Raw genomic sequence first — 16,038 nt, 5'->3', positions numbered from 1 at the left:
ATCAGAAGTTTCCGTGCATTAATTACGTGATTAAATCGAAGCCTTCATCTCACTGAAATCTGAGCTTAATTTTTACATAGATAGTTCTCATTAAAGAATGCCAGGATTTTAAAGCAAATAAATTTTAATGGTAATCCCGTACACGAAGACTTTTCAATCCATTGTACAGTAGTATAGTAGGGGGGAGGGTCAGAAATTTAGGAAGAAAGATGAAGCTGGTTAACTTTAGATTTGAAGACTTGAAGATTACTCTACAGTTAATACACAAGAAGGGAGACTCTTTCAAAGAACAGTGGTTGAAAATCTAAATAAAGCGGAAGAAATATATTTTTGTAAGTTTGAATTTGTATTGCGAAAGGAAGTCGAATAGCTACAAGAGTGGGAATTACCGATGTCAGTAAATGATCTTGGAAATATTTGTAAAACACGAAGGCCGCAGAAAATGAAAACTTGTAAAAAAAGGAACACTGAATTGATAAGAGGTAAGTCATTAATTATCCCATAAGTGTTTGTCTAATTTGGTGAATCAAGAACTTTTTATGGAATTTCGTCAAGACATCCCAAAGCAAGAAGAGTATTCAATAGTTGGAAGAATTTGTGATTTGCAGAGAGTAATGTGTTTATTCCAAGAAAGATTGAAGACAAGAATTATCCGAAAAGGGTGTTACGAAAAGAATGGAAGAAAAAAGTCTCTCTCTCCCTCTTTGCAATAAACATGACAGGATGAGCTTTCTAGTGTTGAAATTCAGGTACGATTCCTCCAGTGAATAATGGTCTGGAGATGAAAATTTAATCCTGGAAGGGTTTTTTTTTTTACTTTATGGTTTGGTAAATGAGAAACATGAGTGCAGAACATTGTCATTACTAAAATGATAGATTGGGTCTATAATCAAGAGAAGGGCGTTGATATATAGAAAAGGGAGCCTTGTCAACCCCAGAATTAGTTCCAAAACTCGAGGTAGAGTTCTATTCTGTTCGTCATCATACACGTAATGGGCGAACAAAGTACTCGAGCGAGTGTGTGTGTGTGTGTGTGTGTGTGTGTGTGTGTGTGTGTGTGTGTGTGTGTGTGTGTGTGTGTGTGTGTGTGTGTGTGTGTGTGTGTGTGTGTGTGTGTGTGTGTGTGTGTGTGTGTGTGTGTGTGCGTGCGTGCGTGTGTGTGTGTGTGTGTGTGTGTGTGTGTGTGAGAGAGAGAGAGAGAGAGAGAGAGAGAGAGAGAGAAGGGGTGGGGGAGAGCTGGTATGTAGACTGCAGAAGACAGATCATATGTTGAAAGGTTACTTAATAAGGCCATTGTACCAAACAGAATTAAATGGCTCAGCGATATCAAGAATAACCTTTAAAAAAATCGTTTGTCGAAAGAGGTGATAATATAGGCAAGAAGGTCTTCTGTGGAACGATACTAGAGCAATCCATATCGCTGGATTGCTTAAAACAAAGGAGATGACAGTAATTAGACGTAATTTTAGGGTAAAATTTTTTTCACTTTTCTTCGGAATATGTTCTGTGAATATAAGCTAACTCTCAATCTGGAGAGGTAAAACCCCTGAAACAAAGGAAAATAAAAAATGGCAGCATAGAAGAGATATTGTACTCTAAAAGGAACAATACCCTTCAGAATAATCGGAGAACTGATAATGATAGTTCTCCGATTGACCAGGAAACTTCTTGGCGTTCCAATTGGACTCCTGCATTCTGAAGGAAAAATCAAAGAAGCAATTTATTGTTGTAGGTTTGGAAGAACAGGTAGGCATTCACCGAGATCTTCATTACAAGAATTGTAGGAAAAGCAAGAAGCTGGAGGTTTGGCTTTTCCACCGTTAATGAAGAAATAAAATCTGAGCGCAAAAGAGCAGGGGTGGATAAAATTCGCAACGAATGCATTTGGCATGGAATAGAAGCCATAGTTCCTATTGGACTGTTTCTAGTTTTCTACTATTTGCTATTTCAAAATCAGTTTTGATAAGTTGATAATTTTCTTGTAAACGTTTGGAGGATAGTATCAACATAAAATGAAAATGGAGTTTTCGATAAAAGTTAATTATGCAATGCTTCATTCTTCTCTGCTGATAAGGGAATTCTCCTTTTGGAGAATATTTTTTTATAACCAAGGATGAAATTTAAGGATGAGAATTTATTGTGAAAAGTCGAATGAATATTTCTCTACCTATGTTTGATGATACGTTCAGTGCCAGTTTTTGGATTAGAAGACCAATTTTTGAATTAAAAATTTATTGTTGTTTTTAGTCTAAAAACGACAATAAATTTCGCTTGGCATCCTTATCGTCACAGAAAACGAATGGAAGGGAGCGGTTGGGTCAGTGTGGCTCCATAGGAAAAGAAATCAATAATATATTATGAATATGCTTGAATTCCTTAGAGAATAATCAATATCTGCTTCCTCGTCAATATTTCTTACAGGTGGCATTTGAAGATTGTGTAAGGATTAGGGATATGCAATTTTCATTGGTGTGTGAACAGTTTGCGTGAGATCATTTGGTGATATCAAATACCTCAACAACGCTGAGAGCTGGATCAGTGAATTCAAGGGCGAATGCTGGTCTTGAAATTCACGCTTGCTTTTGTTATCATTCAGGGTGTAGGAGGTGTGATTGAAGTCTGATTATCGGAATAATGAATTACAAGTGACCCTTGTATAACACAGATGTTAGGTTCCATAGAAATACTGGGTTATATAAATCGCATTATGCGAGACTCAGATCACATACAAAAAGTAGGGTTATGTTCTGAAATCGTTTTTTTTTTTAATTATATAAACAACAATGACATATCCAACAAAAATATATTTTTATTTAATTCAGGTAATTCATGTAAGTTAAGAAAACATATAAACTATGACACAAATACATAGTATAAAATTATAAAAAATTGCAAATTGTAATTAAGCTTCATTGCACGTAATGCGTAAATGTTTTAGGCAAAATAAAAATAAGTGCATATTTTAATCTTTCATAGCACGAGGATTTGAGGATCGGCTAATAAACATTAGTTTTGTCATGTAATCACCTGATGCATTACTACAAAACAGTAGAATAATTCTGTCTTTGGAAACGTTGAATCCAGGAGCTGATCTTTCATTTTTCGAAATATAGGTGCGTTTTGGTATTTTTTTCCAATATAACCCGGATTCATCAGCATTGAACACCTGGTCTACATTATCAATATTTATAAACGTTGAGAGTTTTTTGTTTAATAAGATTTCCATCCAAAGGAATTTTCTTTCGAGTGCATCTTCTTTCCGGATCATTAGAGATTTCTTCATTTTTCTCTTAGAAAATTGCGTACACGAGCAACGAGCTTTGCACTTACCGTTGACCCAGTAATAAACACTTTCTCGGATTTTATGTTCATTGTGTTTGATTGTTTGAATTGTTGATTCATTTAAATTCAAAGCCCTTACAACAACTGGTTTTTCTCCATTTTTCAACCGATCCATGATTTTAATTTTTTTTCTTCGAGAGAAATTTTCTTCGAGACGAATTTTCTTTTCAATATTTATATTTTCCCTTTCAATGCAATTTGTGGCCATTACTATAAAAATAATGTTTTTACATAAAAAAGCATTACATATTAGTTATGTATGTAACTCACCAGAAAATAAAGTGCTCAGCTTGAGATGAACACACTTATGATTTTTAATGCGCTTTCCTGGCAGAAAACGAAGACATTCAACAATAAACACTTTATACGGTATACAATTGACGTACATGCGCTAAAGGATGTTTCCCCTAATATAAATTCGCTACTTATAACTACCTGCGCAATACGGGCAGACACAAATTTAACGAAGATAAAATTTGATTTTTAAGTCGCGCGGGGTGAAAAATATATGAAAAGATAAAGGGTTACTACAATTTCTAGACTGTGTTTTTGTCAAAACTGCGTTGTATAAGTACGGCGTTGAACAAGGGTTACTACAATTTGTAGACCGCGTTATATTGAAACCGCGTTGTATAAGTACGGCGTTATACGAAGGTTACCTGCACTGACCATTTAAAACTATATATTTAGAAATTTATGTACATTTAATCATACAAATACAACATTTATTTTACAAATGATATTCTATATTTTTCAATTTAGCTACTTGAATACAAATTCCACCCTACGGTTCTTCTTTATGAACTGGTCAATAACATCGTCATAAAAAGTTGGTTGTAACTTAATTTTCCCAAGCAACACGCACACTTGTAAAGGCTGGCTGAAGCTCACTGGCTAGAGCTACGTTGACTGCGTATGGCCTGTGATTTAAGCAACAGAGTGAGACGACGTGAAATGGCTATGAGCGCGCATGAAATCACAGTGCTGCTGCGAGGACCTGGAAGCTCTACAACTGAGCAAGCCAATGTAGCTTTGACTAGACGAGCAAGCATCGGCCTGCGATACACAACGCAGAGCTTAATTATTGCTGCGCAAGCTTAAAACGTCTTCTGTCTACAAAAATAAAAGCCTAAATGGAATGCTTATAAATGTGTGCATTTATTAACAAATAAATATTGCTTCGTTTTCAATTAATGAGCTTGCGCAGCAAGCATAGCAAGCATGGAGAATTCGCCACTGAGTGAATTCGAAAAAGGAAAACGAACTGGGGTTCTGAATATTAAGATTCCAATGAAGATAACTAGGAAAGTTCGATTTAAGAAAATCTATAGAGAGAGAGGGGTTTAGCCAAAGAAGATAAAAAAAAAGAGATTCTAGACTGTACATTCTCTGGAATAGTATATCAGGAAAATAATATATGAATACCACCATTGAGAAGAAGGGAATCAAAGTAAAAAAGAGGAAAAACTGATATGAGCAGTGTTTGAAGAAGCTAAACTAAACTCAAATTTCAACAAATTTGAGTTTAGTTTAGTTTAGGAAAAGTGGTTTCGCAGACAGAAGATGGAAATGATCATCGTTTTAGTTAAAACTAAGATCACCTATATATCTGAATTAGACTGCAAAGTATGCTTTTTCCGCGTGTAATCTATTTCTGTTTGCTTGGGTAGTTACTGTTTAAAGTGGTCAAAATTGAGAGGGTATATGAATGTTATGAAACCATTTACAGAGTGAATTTTATCCATTCTCTCTCTCTCTACAAATTGTGGAATGGGAAGCGTCTCATATGCTGCCCTATCGAGATACACCCATCAGGATAGTCGTCATGAGAATATTCTTAACTGACGTGGAAGAATCTAAAACTATTATCATTAGGTTTGCTTCAGTCTACTGTCTAAAGAGTGTCATGCGTAATAACCATTTTAAAGCTGTATCCTCTGAAAGAAGAAATATCGGATCTCTCTCTCTCTCTCTCTCTGTGTGTGTGTGTGTGTGTGTGTGTGTGTGTGTGTGTGTGTGTGTGTGTGTGTGTGTGTGTGTGTGTGTGTGTGTGTGTGTGCGTGCGTGCGTGCGTGCCCCAGAAGTTTTAGGATGGGAGGAGGAGGAGGAGGATATATGAACCTACATCCCGATCCTAACCATGTTACTTCACTCCTAAATAGTTTTCTCTAATCTAATAGTCTTTGCTTGTTTTGGGGGGATGTGTACATCCAGGGCTAACAGAACTACCAACGGCTTTACAGAGGATTTAGCTGATGTAGACCGATCGGACTTAGGAGTTCGGAGTACACCACATTGTGATGGCTTATTTCAATCCGTGTAGTTTACTCAGTGTACCAGCCTTCCGACGTTTAAATCTATATACTACAATGATGCCACCTGTCTTAATAATCTCTACAAGAATGTCGTCTTTCCTCTGTCATGATCCTTTTTTTTAATTATTTAAACATTTAAAAAATAGAACTGCAACAAATATTGCGAATGACAGTTTGGAGCGTCATTTATTTTTTTATTTGGGAAGAAGATGTTGATTGTGACCTCCGTATGTAGTTCAGCATATATTCAGCCAGTAACTCAACTCTTAGCATGTGCGCTCAAAGTTTTTGGAGGCTTTAGCTTCAACATCTCTAATTGTTTCGTTTAAATCTTCTAGTGCAGTCACTTTTGATTAGCGCAACCACAAAAGTGATTAGAATGGGATGAGTGCGCGTGTGCATAAAACTCTATGTCGAACTGCCATAGGTTAGGTTATCTATCAATAATATCACTGAAAAAATATTTCGCTTAGAATACCATTGTTTCTTTGTGAAAACCTTGTATTAAATCTAATCTTTGACCTTTACATCAAACAGGCTTTCTCAAAGATTAAGTTCTCATGTAATCTTAACAACTTTAGCGCTATCTTTGTTAGTAATGCAACGTTATATCCAGTGGAAATATTTTAACAATTCGTTTACTAAATTGCTCTACTTCTGAAGTGCAATTAACTTCTAAATGTCACACAGTTTTAGTCAGTAGCTACAGAATCAAAATGCACTCTCCATAAATTAGTGAATTATCTTATTGTTTATCGACTTCAGCTAGTTTTGGTCTGCATTTGATAAGTCTTGATAAGATTTTGTTTTCTTTGATAAGAAAACAATGTCCCCCCTTTATGTTATTATTGAGGGTTCACATTAAAGAGCGTCCTCACTCACTTGAAGTGATTTTATCACCTGCCGCAGGACTGGAGGAGTTTCAAATCCCATCTACGTTCAGGGTTAATGTGGTTTTGATATTAATATCCAAGCAATTAAGGCAATGAAGTCTGCGCAAATGACTTTTAATTCCGCGTTTTTCTATTCGGTGTGCGTGGCTTGAGGGAACAAAATCCTGCAGCCGCACTACGAAACTGTCTAACTCACCTTTAGCTGAAGAGCTCTGATAAAGGTTCTTCGTTCCTAGATGTGGTTCGAACGCTGGTCTTTCCAACTACAGAGTATGTTTGACATCGATTAGGACTGGGTTGTTAGAATTACGGCAGAAGTGACTAAAACTATGAGCCCAGTATATTATATCCATTGATTATTTCCGTGCGTTTCTTTTAGCTAGTAGTCTAGAAGAGAAACGTGAATTTTCGGAAAGGAAAATCTCTTTTACTTCTGGCTAAGATAGAATCTCCCAGAAAGACATCAATTTTTTTTTCAATGTTTAATCAGCAGCAATGAAAAATTAAATATCAAAATACGATTTAGTTTATATAGCCGATAAAAGCTTAATATGCGGCAAATGAAATAATTGTAGTTTAAGATTAAATGTAAGTTTATTTTTGTTTGTGAGATTATCAAAGTGTGAAACTTGTCTTATAAGTGCTAAACTGTGTTTATCTGCAGCCTGAGTAAATGGGATGTTTTTTTATTTATTTATTTATTATTTATTATTATCCAACCGAACTCAAATAACTGGATTTGTAATCCTGGAAGGATAAGAATCCGCAAAAAGAAACTACAGAAATTTCAGTAATTATTATTACTTTAGTAATAACCGCGCGGTTAGCCTAGTGGCTTTGCGCTTCGCAACCATATGCCTGGGGAAGGAGTGTCCCAGGTTCGATTCCGTTGTAGACGTGAGGAATTTGAGGATCTTCCTCAGGCATAGCCAAGTTAGCCGCTCTTGGGCGCGGTCGGTAGCGTTTTTTCCGCCAATTTATCTGGTGTTTTTCATCCCGCAAACCGGCCCCGTGAACATACGCCTCTACAGTCAAAAACATATCCCCCCCCCCCCAGCGGCAGACCAGGCGACGGGTCGGTTGGGAGTAGTACTAACAAGAAGTCGCATCCAAAAGTAACACGCGGACCCTGCATAGGAAGCGGGAATAACGCGTAGAAGAAGATTATTATTTTAGTAATCTCTTTCTAATTCAGCAGAATGAAGTGTGTCAGGACCTATTTCTTTCTTGTTTTGATTCGCTTCCGAATGAGCTTCAAGCGGGTTGTTTCCCCCTGGAAGATTGAAAGAAAACAAGAGAATAACTATCAGCTGCACTTCAATCACTTTACTGTTTAGAATGTTCTGCAAGAGTCGTTTCTCGAAAACTTTAGCACCTCACTTACGTGGCCAATACTGATATCAATGGTCGGGATCGCAGTGACTAAAATATTAGAGACGTCTCCGCGATAAATGGAATTCATCACTAACACGTAACTAACAAAGTGACAGGTACTAGCTAGTCTAGAAATAAGCAATATGTTATTATCTACTGCTTATTTCTGGCAGTAGATAATAATTCTTTGCGTTTAAGAGTGTGTGGTAATGGCAAAAGTTGAATCTGAGTGATTTCAAACGGGGAGTGAATGAGTTGACGTCAGACAGGTCAGTAGCAGGATTTTTGAAGTCGTTACTATACTGTATCAGTATCTCTGGTATGCCGAAAATAATACGATAAGGATAACAAAACTTTTGTTAATTAAACTAAAGGTCAGGTTAAGCGTTTACATATGTCACTTGGTGCTCATTGCTCGTTTCAACAGTTCCAAAATAAAATTCTTTATAAATTAAAGCAGTCGTATCCGGAGCCGAATCCAAACATTTGACAAATTGAAGGAGAAGGAGATGGAACAGCGGAATTTTCTTCCGGCTTCACAGAACTGGCAATACAGAGATGGAATGTTTAGTTTCACTGTGACGAAAGCGAATAAAGAGTGACAGTTTTCATTCTAGCCATTTCTTCCTGTGCCAGTCAGTCTTAAAGCCAGAATAATGATTTGTTCAAAATAATGGCAATATAATTTAATGTGACGAATCATCATTGGTGATTAGTAGATGCCTATCATTTTAATTCCGGTGTTAAATAAAAATATAATGGTGATATATCTTCGTGCTATAATATATATATTACTGTAATGAAAGAGCGTGTTGAAGCTGCGTTAGGGACATGCAGTGTTCACTTTGTGGCACTGAGGGGTTTGATTCAAAATTTTCATGAAATCTGAGTTTAAGCTTGAAATGAACTTAGATGAATACGAGAAGATTATTAAAATAACGCAACTTTTACGAAAATTTCAAAAAAATCATTATGTCTACTGGTATTACAACCTTCTAGGGAAATGATAATTTTCTTAAAATTCACGCAGTTTGTTACGTCAGTATCTGATTCTAATGTTGTTGTTGCGGAAAGAATATTTGAATATTTTCTGTAGATTAATCAATTCACACAGACTGAGAAAATGAAAACGGAAAAGAAACGTTGATTTAAAAAAAAAACACTTTTTATAATTACTTTGCTCTTACTAATTACAGATCTGTGAATAACATGCAGAATAGAAAAAAAAGTAACGAAAAAATCAAGATTATTTTTAATATAGCTGGGAAATGTGTTGTGTTTGTTTATAGTAAAAAAAACAGGAAACTGGGTAAATTCGATAATATTATTAGGAAATCAACAAAAAATTAAATATTAAAAATACATGCAATCATTTTGTTGTTGGAATAAATTAAGACGGAATTATAAGAATATTCTAATAAGCCTGGCTTCCTTCAGTATTATGTACCAAACCATTTCGTTTGTGTATTCAAGATACCAAGTAATTATATAAACTTGGTTTTTAATCATATTTCCTAAGTGAGCAAACAGACAAGAAAGTCAAGTTTGCGCCTGCACTTAGTGCAAGTCTGAGGCAACTCATGGTAGTGCCACTCTGGGCAACTCGTGGTAAAGGTGGATTAAGTTCTGATTACTTTCCTTAGTATTTTTTCCTTAATGTAAAGCACATCCCCTTGCGAAGATGTATGATGCTATGCACTAAAGGCAATGGTCACTACCCATATCGGTTTCGAGCTTTATTGAGGTCTCATCAGTGGGAGAAAGACCTGACAATGCTAAGGTTGAAGTAATGCAGAGCTTCTTATGAATTTTACCAAAACAAGTTGCCACAAGGCTTTGACCTTATTAAATAAAATCTCAGGATCAGAGATAGATGTAGAAAGTTTTTTAACTTGGGTATATCATGTATTCAAGATATGTATGCCTAGAGTGGCACTACTATGAGTTGCCTCAGACTTGCACTACATGCAGACGCAAACTTGAATTTCTTGTCTGTTTGCTCACCTGGGAAATAGGATTTAAAACCAAGTTTATATAAAATTACTTGGTATCTTGAATACATATTATACCCAAGTTAAAAAACTTTCTACATTTTGTTTGTTTTGGCCATATTACAGAATTATATGAAGTGTGTTTACTTTTTAAAATATACTTTCAAATAATTTTTGGTATTATTAATGTCAAAGTAAGAAATAAGTCCAGTAAAACACAGTAGTCGTCCCTGGAAGTTCTTTCCCACTCATATTTAGCCGCCTTTCTTTCGCACTATCGAACTTCTCGCCCTGGAATTCATTAATGTGTTCACCTACATCGAAAAAACGTTCATTTAGTAAGCGTTAACATGTCAGTACTGTTGTATCTACTATCCGCTATACTTCTTAATAATGCTGAAGTATCATTTTTTGTGTGTATTTATTTGCTTTTAAGAATATATAAAGTGCTAGTTCGCCATCTTATTGGATTGCATTGCTCTATAACAATCAACCTGATGATTATCAACAAATTATTATCAAAAGAAAATTATTAAAATGATTATCAGTAATGATTATTAAAATTATCAAAAGAATGATTATCAAAATAAATTATCCAAAACGATCAAAATAATGATTATCAAAACTTGTATTCCCTTAACTTAAAAAAAAAAAAACACTTCAAACCTTATTAGGGTAAAATCGGCAAATAAATAAATATAAAAACACATTTCTTTTAATTGTTGCCGTTTTCTCCAAGTATCAGCTTAGAGAAAATTGCAATGAGAAGGTGGAATAATTATCTAATGATGATTAAAAGGAAAGCTTTTAAAAGCAATTGATTAAAACCGTGTCAATTTATAGGAATTGAATTTAAAAAAGCTTCGGACTTATTTCTTTCCCCAGTCATTCTCAAGTTCAGCATTGTTATCCGTTTCAAGCGCTCGTACAACATTCGCATGGAAATATCGTAATAATAATAATAATACAATCACAGAATTTCATCAGAAAGACTCCGCCAGATTTCACGTATACGCTGTGAAAGCTGCAGCACATTTGCTCATCCCATCAGATTTCCGGAAATTGATATTACATTTCAGACGAACTAAGCTGCTGCAAAAGCGATATTTGCTTAGTTCTTTTCCCTTATTATTTCCTCTCGAAGTGTTCCAGATTCAAAGTAGGAGTACATGTTCTCTATCTCCTGCTGTTTTTTGCCAGTGAAAACAAATCATTGACAAATTACAGAGAAAATAATGGATGATGACATCTTCTGCCTGGAAACGAAGGAAACGTAGCAGATAATTGTACTTTACGTTTCAGGAGATGTGCTAAATCATGCCGAATAAGTGTCTTCCTTTTCTTAACAGATGATTTTGAATTTGAGATTTAAAAAAAAAAGTTAAAGAAAAGAAAATACAGCAAGTAGTGTAGCGAAATATAGCATTAAAGATTCAAATTTCAAAATTCTTTAGAATGAAGGACAATGGATAGTCGTTGGCTTCTCTTCACTGAGATTTAAAAGCAGTTAATATTTGGGAGGAAAGAAAAAAAAGAAGAAAGAAGTAGAATTGATTGTTTGAAGAGTTTTCAAGTCTAAGAAGTTGGCAAACGTCCAAGCAATTAGAAAATATTTACTTCTTATTCTTGGGCAAAATTCCAACAAGAACAACTAACGGTGTTTTATTTGCTAGTGTATAGAAATATTGTAGTACACGATTTTCATGTGTGTATTTCTGGCATGCGTTCAAATCATTTGTTTTTCAACATAGCTTTATTTTGTATTGTTGGTGTTTAAAAATCTCGGTGCATTTCCTGATTAAAAGTAATAAAATATTAAGGTTTTTTTGTGTGGGGGGTGGGGGTTGGGGGTGTTTCTCTTTAATTATTCTAAGAACTCCGACTATTTCTAAAAATATACCCTCATTCTGAAATAAATAAATAAATAAATAATGTCGCATTTGTAAGATCAGAACGCTCCTTCAACAGAAGATTTTATTTTCACCCATTCCTAACACTCCTGCTTATTCAATAAAATAATGGAATGATTTTCGGTCTCGACCCATCGTTAGTTTTATTTTCTTTCTTTCACCATGAAAGTTAGCATAACGAAAATAGTTTTATATTAGAATAAACATCTATTTCGTCACCAGGGAAGAGTTCGAACGAATCCTTTACAAGATTCTTTAATGAGATTAGAAGACGCAGAAGACAGAATTCTGAAGACAGAAAGACAGAACGTTCAGCCTCCAGTAAGACAGAAACTAGTTCTTGAAAGTACAGTTATAAAAACAACCTGTGAAGCAATGTACGCGTACTTTAATGGGGAAGTAACTGAGAAGATTAACTGATTTGAGTCTCTAGGATTCTTCATCCACATGATAAACTGTGAGAAGAGCAGGACAATGAAAAGAAACTTAAAGGACAGATCCATCACTCCAACAGTGAAGTCAAAGTGTCTGGATGAAGCTGTCTTTTCAGCAGCAACTTGTGGATTCGAAAGGTAGTTCGATAGAATAGGGAGAACTGTTACAGTTCTCCATATTCTATCGAGAAAGAATGTTACAGTAGGCTACAGAGGATTTCTTACATTAAAGAAATTAAATTAACAGACAAATAGATGGGTGCTAAAATGTTTCGGTAGTACTCGAGAACATTGACAAAAGAAGATTAAAGTACTTTGGGATCACAGAAAGATGAAATAATGAATGAAAGAAGGAAACGAAGAATAGCGTACCTGGGAAAAGGAAAAGATATCGACTTACAACACTGGCGAATAATGTGACAGGAGTGACAGATCATGGGAGAGTTGAGGCTCAGTTAAATTAAATATGGTCCTCTAGGGATAATCTGTGTGCCCCCCCCCTTCACACAGATTTAGAGTAAATATGCATTAACTACCGATGTCTAATGCAATCAATCACAGTTAGAATAAAATATCACATCAAATTAGCGCTGAGTCATAATTATAAATTTGTCGGCTCGGTTAGCGTACCCGCTCTTCAGCCATGAAAAGGTCTGGGGAAAATCTATGCCGTTGCTCTTAACATTTCCAAGGCTTTTAATATGATCTGGCATCGGGCGCTTCTCAACAAGTTACCATCATTTCTACTACCTTCGTCCTTGCGTAAATGGATCAATCAGACTTTCTTGTTGATTTCGGCGTTCCTTCAACTCTCTCGTTTCACCCACCCTCTTCCCGATTTATATTAACGACCAGCTCTCATTGACTGCAAATTTTATTCACAGTTTTGCTAATAATAGTACACATCACTCGTTCTACTCATGTGACAAGTCTTGCAGTTAATCAAACATCTCAAGCTTCAACATCTGTAATAAGTGCCTTGAACACTGATCTCCACAGCATTCTTGATTAGGCCGAAAGCTCAACTTCGGTGGTTTCAAACGCAGCTTTGCATCTTTTCTCATAAAAAAAGACCTCATGTCTTCTTTACTTACTCTTTATAATTCTCTGCTCAACAGTCAAGACCAAATCTCTCTTCTCGGGCTGACTCTTACTTCAAACCTTTCCTGGCACAATCGTATCACTTCTACATCACCATCAGCTTCCAAACAACTTGGCATCCTTTTCCGTTTAAGAACGGTACTTCGCTGCTGAACAGTTACATACTTACTACTCAGTACAATCCTAAATGCGACGAGCACTGGAATATTGCTCTCATGTTTGGGGTGATGCATCTAAGACATCCCTAAAAATTCTTGATACTTTTCAGGAAAGTGCAGCCCGGTAGATTAGTGGCACTTCTCTTCAGTCACTATCCCATAGAAGATCAATTTCTGCATTGTGTCTCTTCTACAGATATTGCCATGGCCATTGTTCAGCAGAACGGGCATCCATTATGCCACCTATTTCTGCTAGATGCACAGGAACTCGAGCAACAGCTGCTCAACATCCCTTTACAGTTGAACTGCACACACACACACCTACTCCTAGTCATTTTTCATTCATTCCACCTCAATTCTGTGGAACAGTCTCTTTCAGGGACATTTCCAAAGGAGGCTACAATCTCCAACAGTTCAAGAATATCAACCGATTACTGTATTCGTGATCCCTTTCCCCCCCCCTCCACGGCATTTGTCTGCTTACGGCCCTTACATATAAAATATAAAATAAAATATATTTTTATATATAATAATATAAATTAAAATTGGAATTATCTCAACACAGAATCTCCTAAATTTCGAGGGATTTACTATATAAAATGGCGTTCGCTGTCAATTTATTCTGCATAAGATAACGCACAAAATATTCCGATAATAACTGGAAACAGTATCTGAATATTTCCAGAATCATCATAATACGCCAGTATAAGAATGTGCTTTTCACAATTGAAACGTATTCGTTTGTCCAGTTAATTTAAGGGCATATTTTGTTTGGCGTTGCGTCATCTACTGATAAAAAGTTAAAAAATAAAATAAGGGACTGATAGTATGCCTCGCTACGATAAGTAATTGAATAGTTTTACTTTCATTTTTCCACGCCCGACACACTGTGTGTGTGAAAGAGAGAGAGAGAGAGACTGGGAACTATTGCAGATGTGTAACTAAGTTCCCAATAAGCGCAAACTTTTGTAAAATAGCACGATATAATCGCAAAACCAACAATAAAGAAAAAGAATTGAATCATTGTTGGTAGATAAGTTAAAAGTAAACAAATAACGCTTATTTGTTTATTCGTATGGAGTTTCTTCCATTTTTCTCCCCCGAGAAAAATTGAGCCCCCTCATGGGGGTTAACTATTTATGGCTGTAGATCCATGTGTGTTAACGGGGCCGGTTTGCCTGCTTGGCTTGCGGGATGAAAAACGCCAGATAAACTAGAGGAAAAAACCCTACTGCCCGCGCCTAAGACCGGCTAACTTGGCTATTGCAGATCCTCAAATTCCTCACGTCTTCGACGGGAATCGAACTTGGGACACTCCTTCCCCAGGCATATAGTTGCGAAGCGCACAGCCACTAGGCTATATTTTATTAGCACTAAAGCATCTATGTACAATCAAAATAAATATATATACAACTATTTACAATATATACATTTGTATAGAACTGTAGGAAATGTACATTAGAAAAGCCATGTTATGATTTCTTTGTAACACACTATTATAATGCCACAATACTTATAATTTTTAGTATTGAAGTTTCTGTAGTTTCTTAATATGTAATTAGTCGAAATTCCTTTATATCAGTTTCAAATTTCCTACTTTATTACCTTGAATCTGATGTGTTGTAAACGAATTCTGAAATTTTGTTATTTCTGTCTTTTATTTTATTTTTTTCGGAATTTATATTGTGTTCTTCGAGACTTGATTGGTTTCTAAATACGAAATCTGACACGAAGTTTCCAAATTACTATGACTGCCCCTCCCCCGCGCAAAAAAAGATCAGTTTTGTGTGGTGTTTCTTCTTTAAACCAACGGGTTCCCTCATAGTCGTAGGAACGAATCCATAGTATCCCCCATGTATTATTCCCCAAGTTTGTTAAAACCAAGCTGAATACATGTAACAATATACTTTCAGATATCTTAAAAATTGTAACGAAGCAAAACATGTTAGTTTTACCGATTCGCTGTACTTCCATAATAACAAACTTGCAGTTGATATCGAAATATACATTCGAATGCTTTTTTACACACCTCGTTGATAATGCCACTGTGCGATAGATGTCGCTTATAGCACGACATAAAAATTGCGTTAATTATTGAAATACAAGATATTTAAAACGTAAGAAATATTGAATTGTTACAAATACAAGAATAGTTTAATAAATGATTTTAAATGTAATTTTAAACTTTTTTAAATATTTTGATAAGTTTTATCTAAAAATAAACAAAAATGATGTTTATATACAAGTACTGGTTTTAAATGTATAATAGAAAACAGAATGATTTTTCAACACATGTTAAAAGTTTTCAAAAAATTACTGATATTTAATATCAGTAAAGTTTTTTCCACGGATTTAAGGTGCAGACACAGTGTACTGTAAACTCGAAGTGTAAGGCACTTGAATGTATCAAAATGCATTGTGAATATTACTTAAAGTCAATAATAGTTATTACCGCATAGTGGCAAGCTCCCAAACTAAATTAAACCATTATTAAAGGATAGAAAAAGAAAGAAAACCAGT

General features: G+C 35.4%; 1 protein-coding gene across 1 annotated transcript in view; it reads left to right on the top strand.

Moving 5' to 3' along the window:
• LOC150109141 (uncharacterized) overlaps window positions 1–12,245 on the top strand; it is a 39,480-nt gene extending 27,235 nt beyond the window's left edge. Inside the window, exon 2 of the mRNA XM_090401643.1 lies at window positions 12,048–12,245. Coding sequence (XP_090257769.1) covers window positions 12,048–12,245 — 198 coding nt within the window. The remainder of the gene's footprint in view (window positions 1–12,047) is intronic.
• Window positions 12,246–16,038: the final 3,793 nt, after the last annotated feature.

The sequence above is a fragment of the Typopeltis vanoorti genome, chromosome 2 (assembly GCF_054136105.1).
Source record: "Typopeltis vanoorti isolate ZY-2024b chromosome 2, IOZ_Tvanoo_1.0, whole genome shotgun sequence".
In the NCBI taxonomy this organism is placed as follows: Eukaryota; Metazoa; Arthropoda; class Arachnida; order Uropygi; family Thelyphonidae; genus Typopeltis; species Typopeltis vanoorti.
The sequence above is the reverse complement of the archived record's forward strand: the minus strand, read 5'-3'. Positions and strand labels throughout refer to the sequence as shown.